Here is a 23,737-nt window from a genome sequence, read left to right as displayed (position 1 = left end):
AACCAAAAAAGAATCCCCCTCGTCCTCACGTACCACCCCACCAACCTCCGGATCCAACGCATCATCCTCCGACACTTCCGCCATCTGCAATCCGACCCCACCACCAAAGACATCTTTCCCTCCCCACCCTTATCTGCTTTCCGGAGGGACAACTCTCTCCGTGACTCCCTTGTCCGCTCCACACTCCCCTCCAGCCCCACCACACCCGGCACTTTTCCCTGCAACCGCAGGAAGTGCTACACCTGCCCCCATACCTCCTCCCTCACCCCCATCCCAGGCCCCAAGAAGACTTTCCACATCAAGCAGATGTTCACCTGCACATCTGCCAATGTGGTATACTGCATCCGCTGTATCCGGTGTGGCCTCCTCTACATCGGGGAAACCAAACGGAGGCTCGGGGGCCGCTTTGCAGAACACCTACTCTCGGTTCGCAATAAACAACTGCACCTCCCAGTCGCGAACCATTTCAACTCCCCCTCCCATTCCTCAGACGACATGTCCATCCTGGGCCTCCTGCAGTGCCACAACGATGCCACCTGAAGGTTGCAGGAACAGCGACTCATATTCCGTTTGGGAACCCTGCAGCCCAATGGTATCAATGTGGATTTCACAAGCTTCAAAATCTCTCCTCCCCCTACCGCATCCCAAAACCAGTCCAGCTCGTCCCCGCCTCCCTAACCTGTTCTTCCTCCCATCTATCCCCTCCTCCCACCACAAGCCGCACCCCTATCTTCTACCTGCTAACCTCATCCCGCCCCCTTGACCTGCCCGTCCTCCCTGGACTGACCTATCCCCTCCCTAACTCCCCACCTACACTCACCTTTACTGGCTCCATCCCCGCCTCTTCGACCTGTTTGTTTCCTCTCCACCTATCCTCTCCTCTATCCATCTTCTATCCGCCTCCCACTCTCTCCCTATTTATTTCAGAACCCCCTTCCCCTCCCCCTTTTCTGATGAAGGGTCTAGGCCCGAAACGTCAGCCTTTCTGCTCCTATGATGCTGCTTGGCCTGCTGTGTTCATCCAGCCCTGCATCTCATTTCCAGTCATATTGTATTGCAAAATAACGTTATATATTGCTTCAGAATTTGTATTCTCATTCACCTTTTGTTTTCTTGTGATGCTCTTTCTTCATGTTTGCCTTTAAACCTAAATACTGCATTTGAATATTTAAAAAATAATTTAGACAGATGAAAAAATTAAAGTCGAAACTGATGGTAAAGGAACTCACGGATTCTGTCAGAGGAGCTCTCAGTCCGAGCAGGTGAACTCGACACACTGCTACTCCGATGGGAAGAAGGATGGCTCCCTGGCCGACGGCCATCTTCCAGGGATGGGGCAGGTGAGGGGCTGTCAGGTACACGTTCCTACAAATGACAGGAACAAAAGATTAAACAAGGATGAGGTGAACAAAACAGATGTTCCATCAGAACTTCAGGAAAAACTTTTAAGGTCTGAAAGGGGAAGAAACTGATGCAAGAGAATGGTAACAAAATAACAGTGATAAAATTACGATACTTGAATGGAATTATATCCAATCATAGGGTTCAGATGACATCAAATCTGAAGCCACAGGGAAATGTCATTTAAATGGTTAGAGCCCAATATTATTAGACTACAGATGCCAATTTGATACTGGCATTGTCACCTTATAAGTACACAGACAATTACTACAGCTTCACACTGGGCAGACAAAGTACATTTTGCAATGGATTGATCTCTTGGTGTCCAAATGCCCTTTAATTTGTTATTGTCACAAATAACTACTTCATACTAGTTACAACTAAACTATAGGCAATGTTAAGGCAAAATTGTGTATGGTGCATCCATACCCCTCTATGGCAGGTGCATGTCTATGATCAAAACATATGATGCATGTCTGGGAGACATTATGATCAGCTTAGAAAAAACTAGTTGCCAATACCCAGCAATGTGAAACCATTCTTGGACATTTGCTCAACATAAAAGCCCCTCTTTCCTCTGCAAACATAAAAATCAAACCATCCAAGGGGAGGCAATGACATATTGTCATTGCATTAGTAATCCAGGAACCTAGGCAACGCTCTAAGGATGCAGTTTTAATCTCATCACTGTGGATGGTAGAATTTGATTTTGAAAAAAAAACACTAGAGTTCTGTTCAGGACTGGACAGGAACTTGCAGTGAATCCAATTGTCATTGTTCATGTATAGACCAACATCATAGGTAGAATTAGGCAAGATGGTCTGACTAGAGAGCATAGGAGGTAGGCGCCAGATTAGTTTGCACAAATTGGTTTAGAGTACATACAGTTAGAGAGAGATGATATCTGGCTCAAACTCTGGTGTGAAAGAAATGGGCTCTGGTTCACAGGTCACTGGCACTAGTACTGGAAAGTGCGGGTTGTACCATTGGGATGGTTTACGTTTAAATCATACTGGAGCTAGTGTTCTTGCGAACTGCACAATTAGGGAAGTAGATAAAGCTTTAAACTAAATACGGAGGGCAAGGGACCAAACCTGGGAAAATGTCGTACATTAAAGAGTAGAGACAAGGCAAAAATTTTCACAATGCACCAACACCAAGACTAGATTACAAAGCTAACAAAAAGACAAAATTAATGGCACTGTTTCTGAAAGCATGTTGCATTCATAACAAATTAAATGATTGGTAATGTACATTAAGGTGAATAAATATGACCTGATAGCTACTTTGGAATCATGACTGCAGGATGTCAAAGATTGGATCTGAATATTGAGGTTTATGTGACATTTAAGAAGAATAGGAAGCTAAGTAAAGGTGCAGGTATAGCACTCATGATTAAATATGGCATTGGTGCAATAAATTAGTGGTGGCTTTGGTTCAGGAGATCAGAATGTAAAAACAGTTTGGGTGGAAATGAGGATTATTAGTTTGGTCGAAGTTGTCTACAGATCCTCCAACACTAATCACAATGTGGGTCAAAGCATTTAAGAAATATTGGGATATTGTGACAAAGAGACAACACTATTTATGGGTGACGTTAATCTAGATACAAACCAGAAATGTGTAATGGGCAGTGGTAGCTTAGATCAGGAATTCATGGAATACTTTCACAATAGTTTCTTACAGCAGAACATTTTGTGGCTGATCAGACAGCAGCTCACATTAAACTTAGCATTGTGTAATGTGATAGGATTAATGACCGCAGCGTAAATGAACTTTTAGGTTGCAGCAATCATATTATGATTGAATTTTATGTTCAGATTGAAAAGGAGAAGTATGGGTCTAAGACTAGCACATCAAACCTAAAGAACAGCAACCATGTGAGCATGAAAGCTGAGTTAGCTGAAGTGAACTGGCATACTGGGCTAGGAAATAGATCAAAAGAGATGCAGTGGCAGACATTTAAAGGGATATTTCTTACAGTTCAACCATAAAGAAAGATTCTAAAGGGAGACCCACCATCCATAGTTAACTATTAACATTAGGCAAAGCCTCAAAATTAAGGAAAACATGTATGTGCATGAAGAAAAGAGTGATGGATCAGATGACTGGTTATAAAATGCATGAACAGTAAAGAGTGACCAAAAGATTAATCAGCAGAAAGAGATTAAAGTATGGGAGAAAGTTAGCTAGAAATGTAAAAACAGATAGGAAATGTTTCGACAGATTTTTAAGAATAAGTTAAGCAAATGCTGGTCCTCTAGAAAACAAGAATGAGGAGGTTTTTAGTAAATAATAAGGAAATAACAGATTAAATAAACATATATTTTGCTTCTACCTTCAGGATAGAGCAGCACTTGAGTTTTGAAGAATGACCCTCATGAGTTTTCTAACCATGATGACATTCAAATGGAAAGCAGACACTATTAATCTCTGGTTTGTCATGAGAAGCCTAAAAACTTATGGTGACAAGTGCTAAAAGGCTAGAAGAAACAATTGGCGGCAAGGTGGCTCAGTGGTTAGCACTGCTGCCTCACAACGCCAGGGACCAGGTTCAATTCCACCCTCGGGTGACTGTCTGTGTGGAGTTTGCACATTCTCACCGAGTCTGTGTGGGTTTCTTCCGGGTGCTCTGGTTTCCTCCCACAGCCCAAAGGTGTGCAGGCTAGGTGGATTGGCCATACTAAATTGCCTGTAGTGTTCAGGGATGTGTAGGTTAGTTGGGTTACAGGAGGATGGGTCTGGGTGGGATGCTCTGAGGGTCGGAGTGGACTTGTTTCCACACTGTAGGGATTCTATGATCCAGGATACATAAATATTCCAGTAATAACAGTGAATCAGGCGTTGGAAAGGAAGAGGAGCATAGAGAAACTGCAAGTCATGGTGTAAGTGGTACTACGCACACTGATGGCGATACAAGCTGACAACTCTTCAGGTCATGATGAATTTCATTCTTTGGTCTTAAAAAGGTTTGTGACTGAGATAGAAGATGCATAGGCATTAATTTTCTAAGATCTCATAAATTCAGAAAGGGTTCCATTTGACTGGAAAGTATGAAATATAATGCAAATATTCAAGAAGGGAGGGAGGAAGACAACAAGAAACTATAGATCTGCTAGCTTGGCATCTGTCATGGAGAAACTATTAGAATCAATCATTAAAGCAGTTATAGCTGGACACTTAGAAATAACGTAAGGTAAATGGGAAGAGTGAACATAGTTTTGTGAAAGGTAAATCATGTTGAACCTTTTTTTAAAGCGTTCTTTAAAGGAATAATATGTGCTGTGAATAAAGGGGAGCCAGTAGATGTACTGGAATTGAATTTGCCGAAGGCATTTGATAAGGGGTAACATCAAAAATTATTTCTGAAAATAAAAGCTTATAGCTATGGGCATTGCATATTAGCATGGATAGTAGATTGGTTGGCTCACTGAAAACTAAGGGTATACACAAATGAATCTTAGTTTGACACAATGTAACAAATAGATACCGACAGGAGTCTGTACCATGCCATCAACTTTTCACAATTTACCTTAATGACTTAGATGAGGGGAGCAAAAGTATGGTTGATAAATTTGTAGTTAACACTAAGATAGGTAGGGAAGAATGTTGTGAAGAAGTTCATAATGTGGTTGCAGTCTAATATAGATACATTGAATGAATGGGCAAAATTTGACAGATGGACAATAATGTGGGAAAATGTTCACTTTGGCAGGAAAAGTAAAATGGGCAGAGGGGAAAAGAAAATTCTCTGAGAGGGTTGTGTGACTTTGGAGCTGCTGGCCTCAGAATGCAGAGGAAGTGCTGTAATATTTTTAAACTGAAGGTCGGGATATTCTTTTTAGGCAAGGGAATCAAAGTTAATCATGGGTAAATGGTAACATGGAATTCATAACTCAAACAGGCATGCCATGATCTTATCAAATAGTGGAGCAAGCTGACAGGGTCAAAAAGCCTATTTCTTATATATCACATCTTTGTACATTCATAGGTGCATCAAATCAGAGGCAAATCAGAAAAGATGAAAACATTATGAAGGTCAGAGGCATGATTGAAGTTAGTTTTTATTTAGAATGGTATACAATGAGGAAAGCATAGAAGCGTTTGTGAATGCGATAGGAAGGGACATACCGGTGATAGTGCATGTAATACAAAGGGAGAGTTATTAGCAATGTGCTACACCAAAGGATTGTCTTAAATATCCAACATAGAGGATGCACAGCAATGTTCTCCGAAATGCGGAGTTTGGGAAAAGGGCAGGCAGGAACTTATTAGGAAAACTGCAGTTGTTGTTGATACACTGAACCAATGGTTTAGAAGCAGCAATATTACTGTCTTAGACATAGGAACACCCTTTCACAGGTATCCTTTCAACCTGCCTGCTCCAGAGGTAGCTTCTGTTTCCTTGCCTTGGTGTGGATTCAAAGAGTTTTAGGACACCCAAGATCCTGGGTAATTCAAATAAGGCATAAAATTTGAATATATTCCCTTGTTTGCAGAGAATAGATCCACAAGCATGAATGCATGTTGTTTCTAGCAAGCATAAATAAGCCATGTTACGAGCTCAACTGAATATCAGAAATTGGTTATTACTTCTGCTATTAGCACACCCAGGGTTTTTCAGCAAGTCCTGCTTAATCACAGAATCATTTCTAACAAAAGATATTTGTTTTGGATTTTGTATGTGTGGCCTTGTTGACTAACGTCTATACTTTCCTTATTACGAATTCTGCAGTTTCCATTCGGCAATTTGCTTTAAAACTGCCCAAAGCTTTTTAAAAGTTGTAGCTATTTTAAACTCTGCTGGAACATTGGCACTTTATGATGAACCCAATCTCGGCTATATTAACAAAACAGCACTAGACTACAACTATAAAATACATCAAGCAATATCTTTTAATGCAAGGGAAAAAATGCATTTAATGGACTCCCCATTTCACTGGTTTATAGATTATTGTGTTGTGTGATAATGTAATTAGGCTTGGGTAGAATTGTAAATTCACTCTGGAAAACAAGCGCAGATTTGAGTGCATTTTGAAACCAGGTAACCAATTGTGATTCCTGTGTCCAGCGACTGATTCTCTGTAAATCCAAATATTGTTAAAACTACTCAATATTAATGCAAAGTTCAAAATATTAACAAAACAATGGATATGCTGCATGTATTACCGACAGCAAGTAGAATGGTCCTAGCCATGTGCCGAGGTTGCTAAACTGGAATGTTGGTGAAGAACCTCCAGATTAGAAAGAATGCAGTTGGCTTGCTGCTCCTTACAAGTAAACATGCATTCACACATATGCTGAGGCATGGCTTCCACCAATCTAACTAGCTGGGCTGAGGGAACATCTCAGCACATCTTGACTGCACATCCATCTTACATATCCCAGAGCAATGCAGAGATGACACTAATTTCTAAGAGTGCAACAGGTTTGTTCGCAAGAGTTTTATGATATATGTGCACTCATGCTTCCAGTTTTCTGGTAGCTTTTTCTGTGGTGTCTATTTACTGTCCTCTTAAACAAACAGGCTCTACCAATCAAGCACATTGACAACTGATCCATTGTCAGTTTCTCATAATCAAACACTGAACAATTGAACACTATACCTCCCACTGAAAGAAACGAGGATGGGGTACAATGACCTGTTCACACTTTTATCAATCTAGTTTCATTTTGTCCACCATTTTATATATACACTAGGAGCAGGAAGGAGCATCATAAATGTATGCAAGCCAGAAGGAAAAAAAGCTCTAAAACTGGGGAATGAGACGTAGAGGTCCAACACGTATATCTCTAAATGGAGGACCAGTACATTTATTTCCATGATTTTTTCCCTCCTCCGGTAAATCTAGGTGTCACTTAATGTTGTTAGTCTTCCCAGATGTAGTAACATGACATCTACACTCATCTGAGTGACTGTTAACAGATCTTATTCACTATATCTACATGAAAGGGATTCTGAGAGAGGGCATCCTCTAAAATCCTACAGAACACAGAATTAATTTCCATGTGATCTGATGAACATGCTCAATGGCTATTCCTTGAATAAAGGTCTAGTTAAACCTTTGCTCCATACTGGACTATCCTGCAAAGTCCAGGAATTAAAATTACATTTCTGGATCACTGCTGCTAGAAAATAGGTAGAAAGGTCATTACGATTTGAAAACAAGCTTGGATGATAATCATTCTTGCTTTTTTTCTTATTCACTTATGGGATGTCAGCTATGCTGGCTAGACCATCATTTATTGACCAAACTTAATTTTCTGTTAATAAAAGCAAAATACTGCAGATGCTGGGAATCTGAAATAGAAAATGAAAATGTAAGAGAAACTTAGCAGGTCTGGTACAGAGAAACAGAGTTTATGTTTTGAGTCCAATATGCCAGTGAATTAATACTTCTGTGGCCTGATGGCGAGGCCTGAGAGGGCATTTTGTATTTATCCTGCTTCCCAACCACCTGAAACATTGTGGGATATAAATTACCCCTCACAGTAATCATTTCACTGGAGAAATATTGAAGGATGACTGTCAGGAGAGATAAGAAAATTGTCTGGAGGAAAGAAACATTTAGGCGAGAGTAGTTGAGGAGGTGGGAAACAATATTCTCACAAAATATCTATTAAAATAAGTTACAATTTACATGATAGGAGGTCTGACACTATAACAAAACTACTTTCAGGAACATAGAGAATAGATATTCATTTTGAACAGGGAAGGCAAAGTCAAGGACGTAACCAGGCAAATCAAGATAATGAAGGAGGTCTATTAAGGTTCAGACCTCCCGTGGATTAGATAATTCCAGTCTGCAGCTGGACCCAATATTCACATCTCCACCCAAAGGCAATAGCCTCCTGGGCTGTTGGGTGGGCAGGTATGGAGGGGTGTGTTGCAGATGGAGTAGTTTGTGTGGGGGCAGTACTTCATTCCACTGGCAATATCTCCACACCATATTCACATGCAGTAGCCCCTGGCCATGAAATGGAGAACTGCCTCTCCATCGTCCAGTATCTGTGACTATTGTTCAAATGATTTTGTTATTAAACTGGGTCTTCAACAAGCACTTCCATGACACTTCTGAAGGTCTCCTACTGTCTTTACACTCTCAGGAAGCCACCTACCATTCTTTGTTGGACAGAGTTCATGCTCTCCAGTCATTGTATGGACTACTCACCAAAAATCCATTTGGATAAGTGTTCCTGATAAAGTGTGGGATCAGGAGCCACATTTGACTCTAACATTGAGCTCCTGACTTCAAACAGAAAATCCAGTCCATTTCAAGTCCATGGCCTATCAGTTCCAAGCTCTGGATGAACTCAAAATTGCCTTAGGACTTGATGGCATGCACACCTCAATGTGCACTTGTAAAGAAAGGGCTTGCCAAACTCAGATGCACTTCCTGCTTGGTCAAGAGAATAGATCAACTGATTTGGGTGGAATATGAGCTAATGAGGTGCCCGGTTGATTTTAACCGCTCACACCTCTTCCATCAGATTCACACAAGAAAGCTGGGGTTAAAATCAACCCCAATGCTTTTGGATCAAATCCTTGTATTATTTTATTATGCCCCAAGCAATACAGCACCACTGCATTCCTGTGTTACAGTGAATTAATACAGTTTATTCTGCAAGTAATAAATGACTCATTAATCATAAAAGTGACAAACTCATATGGGATATGAAAGTCTTATTCACTTGTGGAACGATCCATTATTAGTCACTGTGTATTTACATATTACATAATACTGCACATTCACCATTCTCATTCGATACGTGCTTACACTCTGCATACCCATGGCACAATATGTTGCAGTGTGGGCTCCATCAAAATTAAAACGGAAATGTTGCATATCAACATCCAATATGTAGCTCCATGGATCTGATGCTCCAGTGCAGTGTGTCCAAGTTATTGCATTTTCAATTTAGAATTTGAATTAGCTTTGTTGTCGTATGTACTCGAATAAGTACAGTGAAAAAAGTACAAGTAGCCATTTATGGTGCCATCTTAGGTACAAAGGTCCCAAGGTACAACTTCATTAGTTACAGTCTTTCAAAAAAATAGAGAAATAAAAAGTCCAGTATTGCAGATTTTAGGAATCTTCAGGCTTCACCTCAGGGTTCATGAGGCCAGGAGATCGCTCTGGAATCAGCTCAAGGCCAACAGTCCATGCTGAGGCCATGCCATGCCGAGAGACCACCTCGTACTGCCAGAAGACCACCACGCTGGCCTGTGAGACCACCACACTGGGCCTCTGAGAGATCACGATGCTGGGCTGAGAGGCCGCCATGCCAGCCTGAGAGACCACCACGCTGGGCTGGCAGGCCGTCGCACTAGGCCACTACGCCACTACGAGGATGCCTCGTCCATTCTGCACAGAGGCCAGGAGTTCAGAGGCCAGGAGTTCTGAGGCCAGAAGTTCAGAGGCCAGAAGTTCAGAGGTCAGAAGTTCCGAGGCCAGAAGTTCCAAGGCCGGGTGTTCCATGGTCAGGATGGTGAATCAGGTGTAACCTGAGGTCCTCCTGTACGATTGATACTTGTTGTTAAATCAATGCAGGGAACCAACTCAGTGGCTTTCGAAATTCAAGGGTAATTTTTGCTGCCATTTTCTCCATTGAGAGAAAAAGCAGCAGTGAATGTGCAAAAAATGTACTTGTATCCAATCATTGCTCCCTAAAATTTCCCAGGTTCTGGAAAATAGATCCTGAATAACCAACCTACTCAAGCAATTAGGAATAGCTATACAAAGTTCATGAAATCAAGTAGGTTTGGACACTATTCCTTGTAACACCTTAGCGTATTCTAAGATATTGCCCAGAGCAATATGACAATACAAAAAGTTGGCACTGATTAGTCATTGATACAATTGTAGCTGCAGAGTATTTACCTTAATAACTGAGGTTTCCATCCTGGAAGGGGGACTTTGTACTTGAGCTGCGGCTGCCATATTAGCGATAGTGGTAAGGTGGTTCATCTGGCTCATAGCCATGGTAACAGAGGCAGGAGGTAGGCTGACGGGAATGAGTGGATGAGGCATCATCATGAAAGGGAGCTCCAGACCTGAAAGGGAAAAAGAGAGTCATTTCAGCAACTTCAAGAATGGTTTGTGCCACTGATTCTGGGCGTAAAACAAGATAAAAAGACGTTTCAACACGTTGTTCCATAATCAGCAAACTGAGTTTAAATATCCATATTTTGCTTTTTACTTATTCTCTGCGATGCATCCTTCTGTATGTTTGGGCCCCAAATGCCTGTTAGGATGTAAAATATCTTCTACCCTCAATTAAGATGTCAAAAGTTCTCCGGGACTTGGCTAATATTTATCTCTTAATCAGCACAGGGAATCATGCAACTTGGAAATTCTAAAATGTTTAGCATGTGCATAGGTATCATTTAAATAAAAATTATTTGTGAGTGCTTCGGAAACAGTACCAGTGAAATTCAAGAGACTATGGCCACCATATTAATGTTAGCTACAATACCATCCAAATCTAGTCCTGTAAGGTCAGCAAGCCCGAAGCATTCACACAGAAATTCCAATCAGGGTCAAAAACCCTATTTCTGATCCTGATCAGACACAACAAATGCACACTTAGGGTTTGATGAATTCTGCCCTGGACATAACTGAACAGGAGCCTCCAGAAATCTGTCCAGCAATCCTCGCAGCCAGCAATAGAAAGAATTAGCATGGTAACCATGCCTCTTGTTACAGTAGTAGCTGTGTAATATTCCAAGATTAAATGTTCAACAGCCACTTTAAAGCTATAGTGAAAGGTTAAAAAAACATGTATGTGTGGGGTTGGGGTGCCAGGTGGGTAAGGCAAGAGGTGGGTTTGGATGCCAGATGGGCAAGGGATCAGGGTGCCAGGTGGGTAGGGGATATTGTGCTTGCGTGGCAGAAGGATGAGGGGTAGGGAGCAAAGTGGGTGAGAGGAGTAAGGTGCCATGTAGGTGAGGGGATAATTTGGCAGTTGAGTGAGGGTGGTAAAGTCTCTAGTCGATGAGAGGGGTAGGGTCCCAGATGGATGAGGGCTTTAACACCTTTTTGTATCTGTGCTACTCTGGTAGTCTACCCAAGGTGTTGTGGCATAATGTGTAGGATCCATGACTCTGAGCCAGAAATTTCCAGTATGGAGTCCCACTCCGGGACTTAATGGCAACTGAAGTTGCATTCACAATGCAGCCAAACACATTGATTATTAATGATTTCTAAAAGATAATATAAAACACACGGGATTTAGTTATTATATCAGTGTTCAGAGTTTTGCCTATTTCATAGAAGAGCAATTTTCTAAAATACATTGACTGCAGAAATTACTAAAAAGACTAGCACTAGAGTCTCTGATCCATGCAAAGCCAACATGGGATTGAGCTACACAGATCAGAAGTTCTGAGGTTCATTTCTCAGGCAGTCCTGACTCAGCTGATAATATGTCAAAGCAGTTAATGAGATTTTTTCACTGGTCAATACACAACACGACAATGGAAAGTTCTGGACAATTCCTATTCCTCATTCACATCACCATCCACATCCAGTCACCTTGGCTTGAAAACTGACCCATGCATGTGTGGCTTTTTCATTCAGATAAGATCAGTTTCAATTGAGGTGTTATTTACAGCAAAATAGCTTGTTAAGACTCACCAATTTTGGACAATAACTGTTTGGGCAATACACCAAAGTTGTCATGTTTCACATGGTACATTCCAAGAGCTAAAAACATGTCAACATTTTCAAGAAAGGAAGAAGGGAGAAAACAGGACAGCTATGATATTATAAAGTAATTTAAAATGACAACTCTTTAAAAGAAGACACGTCCTCTCTTTGTCACCCATCCCTAGATGCCCTTGAACTGAAGGGCTTGCAAGGCAATTTCAGAGGGCAGTTAAGAGTCAACCACACGCATGCAAATCTGGTGTCACATGTAGCCCAGACAAGGTAAAGTTGGCAGATTTCCTTCCCTGAAGGACATCAGTGAATCAGATGAATTTTTGGAACAATTGATGATAGTTTCATAGAAACATTACAAAGACTTGCTTTCAGTTCCAGATTAATTGAATTTAAATTTCATCAGTTACTGTGTGGCAGGATTTGAAACGAGTGTTCCCAGAGCATTAGCATGGCCTTCTGGATTACTAGCCTAGTGACGTTATCACAATGCTACTGCTTCCTCCAAAAATAATCACCACCTTCATTTATTCGTGAGAGTTGTCTAACACTTGTTTTCGTTGGCCATCCCAGATGTCTGCAGCTCAACAGAGGCCAGTATAGTGTCACCTGTTTTTCAGATGACCTAGAGTAATTAGTCATTTTGAGTGCATTTCCAATTAAAATAATGGGTTAGAGGAGATCAATTTTTCTGCCTAAATTCCTGTAAGGGTCATTGCAAATAAAAACTGATGAAGCACTGTTTGTTATTTTGAGAAGTCCATATTGTTGCTGCAAAACAGTGGAGGAAAGCGCTGAAGAAACAAATTAATTAACTAAAAATAAGAAGTTAGAGACAGAGATAAACAAATCCAAAGTCTAGGACCAAAATATTTGATAGCTAAATATTTTGGCTTTTATCATAAATACTTGAATGTTGATACACGTATTATTTTTAATATAGATTTAAATTAATGATCGTCAGCACGCTTCAACTGCAACATTTTAAAGACTGATAGTAGTAGACAACAAATATGCTGTTTTGGATCAGGTCTTGAATGCAATGGGTAGAGCCTATGCCTCTGAGGCAGAAGATCAAGGTTCAAGTCCCACTCCATGTCTTGATGGCTGAGAAAGGCGAGTTCATAACATGGCCAAACAGATTGAGTATCAACCTGAAGTTCTTCCAACATATGCCAGTGGAGGTGGGTAAGAGCAGGAAGCCATGTGATGGGAAGAACATTGAAGCCTTTACTATCACTATCCATAGCTTCAGACTGCAACAAGTGCACGTTGTTACAGCGGTTCAGACTCCAAACCAACTGTGACATGCACCATTACACCAAGTTAGCTATCAAATAGTAACCCCGGTAAATACATCATCATGAAAAGCAGAAATAGAAAAAAAAAACAAATATTACGTTTTATGTGCAAAGATTTATAGCATTTACACAATGACTAAATGGAACTGCTAAAATGCAAGGGTTGATCAGTATGGAAAATTTCTTTTAAAAGAAAAGTGTTATCAAATGAAGTTCCTTGAATCTAAGCGATAACAATTATTGTTATGTTCATATAATGTTATTTAAAACACTGTAAAGAGCAGATTGAGTGAAAATTGAACCAGGAGTAAGGGAACCCAGATGGAGAAGACCACCTTGAAAAGATAGGAGATGTTTGAATCTTAAGAATGTTAAAAGGTGTGTGTGTGTGATGCTGTCTGGAAGGTGTCTTACATGATTTTGATCCAGCGACAGCAAAGTATCATTGCTAGATTTCCTGGTCAGGATAGTGTATGGCTTAGAGGAGAACTTACAAGTGGTGCTGTTCCTATATAACTGCTGCCCTTGTACTTCTAGGTAGAGGTTGTAGGTTTGTTAGGTGCTATTGAAGGAGACTTGGCAAGTGACTGCAGTGTGTCTTGTAAATGCTACACACTGCAGCAACTGTGCAGTGGTGAAAGCAATGAATATTTAACATGGTGGTTAGGATGCCAATCAAAAGGGGCTACTTTGTCCTGGATGGTGTTGTTATTACTGTAGTTGGAGGACTGCAGTGTCAGTCTCAAGTTCTAGCAGTTAACTGGTCATGACACAAATTTAAATACTTTACCCAATTACTGATACGGCAATTATATACCTGATGTGTATTTGGTTTAAAATAAAAAAAAACAGTGGTTTCTTTAATGCTAAAGTTTTGATTCCTTATGAAAACAGAGCATAGTCAGCAAGGCTGTAAAGCTGATTGATGCACAATTTGAAAAAGACAGTATAAGTACTTACACTTCTACACAGCATCCCAACTGCTGCTATGTACACACCACTTAAAGGGAAAAAAAACTTTCTCTGCAGAGATATTTTAAAAATTGGAAGAAAACATTGAAGAACAGAGAAGGGTAAGGTATGAGAGTTCTAGAACGCTTTTGGTCAGCATTCTGGCACTAAACACTGGGACTTTTAAGCACAGTGATTCAGGAGATGTCAATGATTCAGAGGCTTTTCAGGAGAATAGCTGCAGTTTTTCAGATCATACATTGAGCACTCTAAAAGACTTTGCTCAGAAAGGTATAGGATGAGTTGAGTATCTTCTGTCTCTCTCATTAGATAGCACCCCAACAGAACTCCAAGTAATATCTATGACAAAGCCATAAACTTGGGCATGTGAATTTCCAATGAGCAAGTCCAAGGATTTAACTTGATCCATGTGAAGAAGAACTTCAAAGAAGTTTATAAAATGTAAATGTCCCAAAGTGCTCTTAGTGACCTTTTTTGAAAAAAACATGAATTCAGGATTCCAATTGAAACACTGTCAAAATTCTTGGACATGAATCTTCAAATATATTAATAATGAGGCATCTCGAAAACAGTGGTCAGTTCTTGAGTGCTGTTGAAGCTGCACTGATTCAGGCAAGTGGAGTGTACTCTCATCACACATCTGACTTGTAGCTTGCAAATGGCAGGCAGCCATTGGAAAGTCAGGAGGTGAGTTTGCTTACTCTAAAATTCTCAGCCTCAGACCATTTAACCTGAGAAACTGGCTCACTGTTGCAAAGGCCCCAAACTCCAGGGATCATGAGTTCAAAATTAAAGTGGTAGAATATGAAAATCAAGAATTTCCATTTTACACAAGGCAGTGTAATTCAGTAAGGACATCTGAAGGAATAGTAACAAGTAAGCTCAAGTAACAATCAGATCCGATTCTGCAGAAAGATTGAATTGAGCGACGTCAATAGAAGTGTGGAGTCAAAAATCAATTAATGAAAATGTACTGAAACTGAATATTACTTAAAAAAAAAACTGGATTTGAAGAGACATAAATTTTATTCTACCGGCAGAGGCAAGGATCAGAATAAGAGATAGGTTTCACAGCAAAAACAGAAGTTGCTGGAAAAGCTCAGCAGGTCTGGCAATGTCTGTGAAGAAAAAATTCAGAGTTAATATTTTGGGTCAGGTGACCCTCCCTGAGAAGCCTGAGGAAGGTTCTGAGGAAGGATCACTGGACCTGAAACATTAACGCTGATCTTTCCTTCACAGACGCTGCCAGACTTGCTGAGCTTTTCCAGCAACTTCTGTTTTTGTTTCTGATTTACAGCATCCACAGATCTTTCGGTTTTTATTATATAGGTTTCGCAGCTCTGATTGATATGTATTTATTACAAGCTCCTGCATTCTCACAAGCCCATGTTTGTGAAGTCCTATTACAAAAAGGCTGGATATTACATGCCCCTTGCTGAGTACATTTTGTTGGGGAGGCATGTGAAATATCTCTTTTCAACCCATGACTTTCCCATTCACCCTTCATTCATCCTCATATAGGAAGCATGGATGGTTACTGAAATTGGCAGTCTGCCTGACATATGTAAGTAATGGTTAAGGGGTGAACTGAATTTGCTGAAAAGCTCAACAGGCCCCAATAAATGTTTTGTCCACTCTGAAATTTGGCTGTTGCAGCTCTGAATGTACAGCCTGTTTTTAAAGGTCAAACATGAACAATACAGAAAGGATGGAGGTGGGGCGGGGTGGTGGTGTCAGTCATTCGTGGGTTACCCTGTGTGCATGGAAGCAATGTCACCTTCCCAGAGATGCCACCTCACTCTCCCATTCAGTAGAACCTAGCTCCACACCCACACATAACCCAGCCCCCAACATAAGCTCTAGCATCCATCCCCTTCATAAGACTCCAGGACTCGCCTCTTGATCCAGTTTGGCCCTCTTTCTGCACTCCTGTTGGTTCCCACTGCTGAGGTTTGGCACTACCAGGAGTGGTGAAGCAGCTAGCCAATTGGGCTGACTGGCAGCTTCTGAGGGCTGGACTCCTCCCAAGTGAGAGGTAGAATTCCCACTAATAGGCAATATATGTCACACACAATGCGTTATAGCTGTGGGGCTGTCTTGTAAAAAGCCAGCCTATTTCTGGTGGACTTTGCTTCCTGAGGTTGTGGGAGGTGGGAGGGAGGGGTTGCTATTGAATGGCATCAGGGGTGGCGAGGTGAATCATCTTCTGACCAAGGTGCGTAGTGATGCTGAAAATAATTAATTAAAAGACAAAGTGCAGATTTGCTTTATGAAATACATCTATCTGCAATTTGCTCTTTTAAAAGTAAATTTTAGATCTGAATTGTGATTTCTATTCGTGAAATGAATATCACTTGGAAACAGTTGATAATAATCTCCGCTTTGTGATCAAATAGTTGTTGACAACATTTGACAGATAGATGATACAGTGGTGTCTACAACACAGGGCTACATGAGCTGTTTGTTCACCATTCTTATTCAACATGGGTTGGTTCACAAAAATAAAAGAAAATGGCATGTACAAGGACATCTGATGACACAGAAAGTTGCCCTCACCATTGGGTAATAAGTGGTTCTGCTGCAGGGAGTTGAGGGAGTGGTTTGCTGCGAGGTTGTGCTGGTTGGAGAGGGGAGGATGACTGACAGAGCCCTGTGAGGATGGGCCAGTGGGAGACTGCAGTTTATCTTTATCCCAGGAGCCATCGCTGCTACCTGCAGGATAGGAAAGAGAACACAATGTGAGTTCATCAGCATTCCTTCCGTATCCTCTGCCCAATTTCCAACTTTAGCCAGAAACTCAACACCTGCCATCCATCAGGGTTGCACAGAGGGAAGACCCAGTACCCTCCTTCTATGATCAGGCAGCAGATAGATGATAGCAAAGCAGCAGTGACAGAAGCTAAGTCCATTTTTCCATCCTCCCTTCCCCATAATATGCAACACCTCCTTTTCTCACAGAATAATGGCTTCCATTGACAAATGCAGATTAGTGCAGGATGGTGAAATGAGCCTCAACAAACTCCAGAAAATGATTTACAAAGACAAATGTCTCCACCAGTTCTGCCAACTCCACACCACAAACTCTTTTCAAACTGTTTATTTGCACCAGCTTGAGATCAGTTGGATTTTGTTTTGAGGGCTTAAGGAATGTCACCAATCGATCAACTGTATCCATAGGCTCGGCAAGTTCCTGTTGCCCAAACAGTCGAACAGCGCAGATTGAGTCTTTAAGGCTAACTGTGTGGAAGGGAGCTGAGCTGCTCCTTAGTGAATGAAACTGAAGAATTGAGTGAACGGTTCAGAATCTGAATTAGGAAGTATCGGTTCTTGGAAGCTGGCTTTTCTTTTGCAGTGGGCGGTGGTGCAGTTGGAGCCTTGGAGACTTTAGTTAGGGAGGGATGTAACAGTTGCAAGCATCAGGCAGGAGCGAATGGAAACCTTGGGGGTAGGTGATAGGGGAGGGAAGAGGAAGGTTGCCTGATGAAAGGTGAGTTGGAAACTTGAAGTGGGGAAGTCTGTGCTCTGTTGGAGGAAATCAGGGAGCCTCATCAGGAAGATTGGGGTGGACAGGGTATAGAGCTGTCAAATCTTCAGCTTTGCCTGGGCAGCCATGCTGGATCCAACAAGTGGATGTATAAGACTCTCATCTTCTGTATCTAATGAAGTCTTAACTGGATGTGGCTGTCAAGTTTCTCAAGATGTCAGGAATGCAGCCATCAATAGTTACATTATTGATGGTACAAAAAAACGTCAACATTGCAAAAAGGAGTCATTTTGTCTTGCCCTCATTAGAACTAGGATTCAAGAAACAGATTAGAAGATAAGGAATGTTATTTCATGCAGCATGAGAAGAGGGAGCTGATTGGTTGGGCTGTAATTGACACGGAGATTCAGCATGAACAAATAACTCTAATATTAATTTTCAGGACCTGGCAGGTAGATTGGTCAGGGCTTAATGTATACGTAAGTTTGTTTTGACTTCTTAAAAACAGGGTTGTGTATTTGTATTTCTGTACCTTCTACACAGGCAAGTGCATCTGACTGTGGGCTCGATAGACAATCATAAATTGGTTTCCAGTGTCACTCTTAGCATGGTCTGGAATATTTAATAAATGAGCTGGATGAGCATGCTGCCCCCTGTGAATCAATAGGGTGTGCAGCTTGATATGGTCCATTAACCATTGGGACATATGGCCTACATAACTGGCATCACACCATGGTAATGTTTAAAATAGATGCATTCCAAAAGAGCAACAATGAGGAGTGCGCTCTCATCATCATCTTGGAGAGGGTTTATCCATACACCCACCTTCCCACCTCAGTTAAGGATTTGACTGGTCAAGCTTGGACTGAGGTTGTAGTCGGAATCTGATATTTCAGACAAGCACCATCAGATCAAAACCCATTCATTTTTCTCAGTTGAACCCCTTGGCCCAATTATCCATATGCACAAAAGTGAAATTTTCATATCCATTTCACGTGTGTTGAAATTGGAATCAACAAGTCCAAATATTTTCCAAATGACCAGAACTACCTTATGACTTTGATGGAAAAAAAATCAGCTTTTGCCTGCTGTTTGCTTCTGACACCTTGTGGGTGATGGAGCAAAGGTCAGAGAATAGCCTTACAACTGAAAACAGTGGCCAATAAGAGACAGAATGGGAATGTATTTCTGGGCATGTTGATGTAAAATGTGATGGGCTGTGATAGAAACATTGGAAAATCATCAGGCTACAAGGAGTTCAGTACAGAAACTTTAAGATGTACAGGTATTGGCATAATTTTTCATTATCCCTGCAAGTGGGTAGCAGGGACTGTAATCTTGTGAGGTTACAGTGCTTGACTCTCATCTCATTGATTTAATTGGGAAAAAAAAATACACGGAGGTACTTAATATTTACAGCAAAATTAGGACATTTACCTCAACTGCCCCATGTTGGCAAATGCATGTCACATCAGCCTCCCTCCACTCCATTTCAGCTAACCTCCCTCATGCATATGTCTCTTCTCAAATGCAGTTGAGCTTTAACTCTCCACTACTCCTTGTGGTAGTGGGTCTCAGCCACATTGTAAACATTCTCTGGGTAAAGAGTGTCATTTGATTGTATAACAGGTAGATGATCCATGCTGATAATTTAACTCCAAAACAGATATCCACCCTCCTGTCACTGACAGTGTCGATCATACAAAAACCTCAAGCGTTATCAGGAATTTTCATTTGCTGCTTTGTTGATTTCTGTCTTTCCGTTGATTGTCATTTTTTTCTTGGATTGAGCAGGGAATAACAATGATATCTTTGACTTGGAGTGTCAGATGAACTCAACATTGTGAGGCACCTGCCGTAAGAATTATACCTATACTTAAGTAAGTCTGTGCACATAAACAACTGACAGGCATGGTTAATGGTACCACTGTGAATAATGACCAGCTTACTTGCTCATGGGACTCAACAATCCAGATAAATGATCCCAGTAATATTATCAAGATTCATTGTTCATCCAAAAACTAACAAAGCTAAAAAGAATTAACAGAAAAGAGTCTTCATGCGCCAGCATTTCATCCACTATTAGCTGCTCTACTTACAAAACAAAATTAAATGTTGCTTAATAAAAAAAACTGTGAACATCCATCCTTCAACCAAAAACATGTGCCTTTTTTTCCTTTGACTATTTGTCTAAATGCGCAGTTTGAATAATTGTTTTCATTTATCCATGAAGTTTACAGAACAATAAATTACTTGTAGTTTCATAAAGTAAAACACAATGATCTTATTTTGCTTCGTTTTTAATTTTTCATAATGGCATTTCACCTTTCAAAATGAGGCTGAAGAACATGTGTCTTACCACTTTCATGACTTTAGCGCCATGCTGGGAGCAATTAACTCCAATAGGAAACTTCAGCAGAAAATGAGCCACTTTGATTTTCATCTTCCCCTTTCTAGAACAAATTGGGTCTTTGGCTGCCTTTATACAGAATTAGGAATGGCATTAATGTTGAAGGCTCCTGAAGTGCACAATATGTGACAATCCCAAAATAAAAATGCTGAGTTGGCTAAGGCTGGCATTGGAACGAGTAATTTTTTTTTTAAACATTCCCAACAGGACTCACTTTGCTTCGAGCTGCCCAATATTTGGAAGAGGGTTTTATTTGTATTTGGCAAATTGGGCTTTAACTCCCTCGTTAACAGTCATAAGGGACAGAAGGTTTAAGACAGCTGCCTGAATATGATCCAAAGCCAACATGGCACTGGAGGTATTTTAGGCATTTTTAGGGTAGGGGATATTGCCCTTGCACAACTGGTCCTTTTCTGCCCCCCTGCCCAGAAAAGGGACCTAATCCTTTGCTCAAATATCCAAAGTGAATGGCTTGCCTTCGCTAAGTAAAAAACTTGGCTCTGCCATTTATTAATCAGAATTAACATTCCAGGGAGGTAGACACTTCACACAAAACGATGTGTATTTATGTCTTGAGAATACTAAATGTGCTAATTTCCAGTTTTGTTCAAGTCTACTGCCTAAATTGCATCTGTATGGCAGATCGACTTAAATCCACATCAACAGTATATGTCTATTATACTGGCTTTTAATGAAACCAAATTGCCTACCAGTTCCAGCGACACAAAACCTATTAATTTAGATTTAATATGAATTAAGACTTAATACAGATAAAACCAGTCTGTATAAAGTATGTTGGGAGCCTTAATGAATATTAACTATGAACTGCTCTGTGATAACCTGCTTTAAAAATGAATAGGCTATAGATTAATTTAGAGTAGAGATTATGCTCATTATTACACAGCAAATCTAACATTCTGAGTTACAGACAGAAACCAATAAATTAACAATGATAGGGCTGGAACAAGTTGTACGAAAACACAAATCTGTGCATGTACATAAAGCAGCAGCTCAAACCAGCTCAAGCTAGATTCTTGTTTTTTGTGTTTTTAATTAATTGGGTATTTCAAGTGTAGACCTTCAGGATTCCACTCGGCTGTTGGAAGTGAGTAAAAAGTGAGGTGAAGTAAAATTTCTGCCTGCCTAAACTAGGGGCTTGGGGTAGGTATTTACATTATAGACTGGGATTTACTTTATGGGGTGGATGCTGATACCACTTACAACAACATCCTGCACATATATCGCATTTTCATGTCCTAAATGTCTCAAAGTGAATCACAAGAACATTATCTGCTGAAATTTGGCACTGATCCAAAGAAGGAGTCATTCCGATAGGTGAGTAAAAGCTCAGTCAAACAAACACGTTTCAACTAGGGTCTGAAAGAGGAAAGTGGCATCGTGAGAAGGAAAGGTTTACGGTGTGATTCCAGAACTTGGGACAAGATCGCTGAAAGTGCAGCTTTAGTCGTGGTTGCTACTGATGGGATTAAAAAAAGAAAGTGAACAATGGGCCAGCCCTCAATTCCCCTTCACTCCTGCCACCAGGTTACATTCCTCAAAGACAAGTGAGTGGAAAGAATCTGGCCAATGAGTCTCCATCCTAAAGTCTATCCCACATTATGACAATTCTACCCTATAACAGGCTGACATTTCTACACTTATCTATTCAAAGCCAACATCACATAGTAGTTTTTTTTGCTGATGTTTAACTTCTACTCTGTTTGATATTAATAAATATGATATGACAGTGACAAATGTTGCTTTGCTGGTGTCTCTAAACTGCTGTTGAATTTGTGGTGTGTGCTTGATGAAGGCCAAGAATAAAGAAAGCACTGCAGCCTACTACTCATTCCTGGGTGTTTTATTTTCACTCTAAGACTCCATTTGTACCCTCTTTTAAAAGCACCTGTTGATTTTTTCTTAAGGTCTCGATAATGTAACTCGATGGATTCATTTGAAACAAAAGCTATGTAGTAAAACCTCAAGGTTCAATAGTTGTAAACTGCTTTCATGTTTTTATTAAACGTTAAACATGACTCCTTCCCACCCAAAAATGGCTTTGCTTCAACTGACTCCCGCCAGGTATTCATTATCCATGACAACAAGGTGCAGGGCTGGATGAACACAGCAGGCCAAGCAGCATCATAGGAGCAGAAAGGCTGACGTTTCGGGTCTGGACCCTCCATCAGAAAAGGGGGAGGGGAAGGGGGTTCTGAAATAAATAGGGAGAGAGTGGGAGGCGGATAGAAGATGGATAAAGGAGAGGATAAGTGGAGAGGAAACAAACAGGTCGAAGAGGCGGGGATGGAGCCAGTAAAGGTGAGTGTAGGTGGGGAGTTAGGGAGGGGATAGGTCAGTCCAGGGAGGATGGACAGGTCAAGGGGGCGGGATGAGGTTAGTCGGTAGGAGATGGGGGTGCGGCTTGAGGTGGGAGGAGGGGATAGGTGGGAGGAAGAACAGGTTAGGGAGGCGGGGACGAGCTGGGCTGGTTTTGGGATGCGGCAGGGGGAGGGGAGATTTTGAAGTTCGTGAAATCCACATTGATACCATTGGGCTGCAGGGTTCCCAAGCGGAATATGAGTTGCTGTTCCTGCAACCTTCAGGTGGCATCGTTGTGGCACTGCAGGAGGCCCAGGATGGACATGTCGTCTGAGGAATGGGAGGGGGAGTTGAAATGGTTCGCGACTGGGAGGTGCAGTTGTTTTTTGCGAACCGAGCATAGGTGTTCTGCAAAGCGGTCCCCAAGCCTCCGCTTGGTTTCTCCGATGTAGAGGAAGCCTCAACAGGTACAGTGGATGCAGTATACCACATTGGCAGATGTGCAGGTGAACATCTGCTTGATGTGGAAAGTCTTCTTGGGGCCTGGGATGGGGGTGAGGGAGGAGGTATGGGGGCAGGTGTAGCACTTCCTGCGGTTGCAGGGAAAAGTGCCGGGTGTGGTGGAGCTGGAGGGGAGTGTGGAGCGGACAAGGGAGTCACGGAGAGAGTTGTCCCTCCGGAAAGCAGATAAGGGTGGGGAGGGAAAGATGTCTTTGGTGGTGGGGTCGGATTGCAGATGGCGGAAGTGTCGGAGGATGATGCGTTGGATCCGGAGGTTGGTGGGGTGGTACGTGAGGACGAGGGGGATTCTTTTTTGGTTTTTATTGCGTGGACGGGGTGTGAGGGATGAGGTGCGGGAGATGTGGGAGACACGGTTGAGGGCGTTCTCGACCACCGAGGAGGGGAAGTTACGGTCCTTGAAAAACGAGGACAACTGAGATGTACGGGAGTGGAATGCCTCATCCTGGGAGCAGATGCGGCGGAGGCGAAGGAATTGGGAATAGGGGATAGCATTTTTGCAGGAAGGTGGGTGGGAGGAGGAGTATTCTAGGTAGCTGTGGGAGTCGGTGGGCTTGAAATGAATATCGGTTTCTAGGTGGTTGCCCGATATGGAGACAGAGAGGTCCAGGAAGGGGAGAGAGATGTTAGAGATGGTCCAGGTAAACTTAAGGTTGGGGTGGAAGGTGTT

At 41.6% G+C, this 23,737-nt stretch overlaps 1 protein-coding gene across 1 annotated transcript in view; it reads right to left on the bottom strand.

The window, feature by feature from the left end:
* The window catches only part of dachc (dachshund c), a 569,756-nt gene that overhangs the window by 121,640 nt on the left and 424,379 nt on the right, over window positions 1-23,737 (bottom strand). Inside the window, exons 5-7 of the mRNA XM_048598317.1 lie at window positions 16,892-17,047; window positions 10,284-10,456; window positions 1,230-1,365 (exon numbers count right to left, since the gene is read on the bottom strand). Coding sequence (XP_048454274.1) covers window positions 1,230-1,365; window positions 10,284-10,456; window positions 16,892-17,047 — 465 coding nt within the window. The remainder of the gene's footprint in view (window positions 1-1,229; window positions 1,366-10,283; window positions 10,457-16,891; window positions 17,048-23,737) is intronic.

The sequence above is a fragment of the Rhincodon typus genome, chromosome 6, assembly GCF_021869965.1.
Source record: "Rhincodon typus isolate 14 chromosome 6, sRhiTyp1.1, whole genome shotgun sequence".
NCBI lineage: Eukaryota > Metazoa > Chordata > Chondrichthyes > Orectolobiformes > Rhincodontidae > Rhincodon > Rhincodon typus.
Note: the sequence above shows the minus strand (reverse complement) of the source record. Positions and strands in the feature narration are given on the sequence as shown.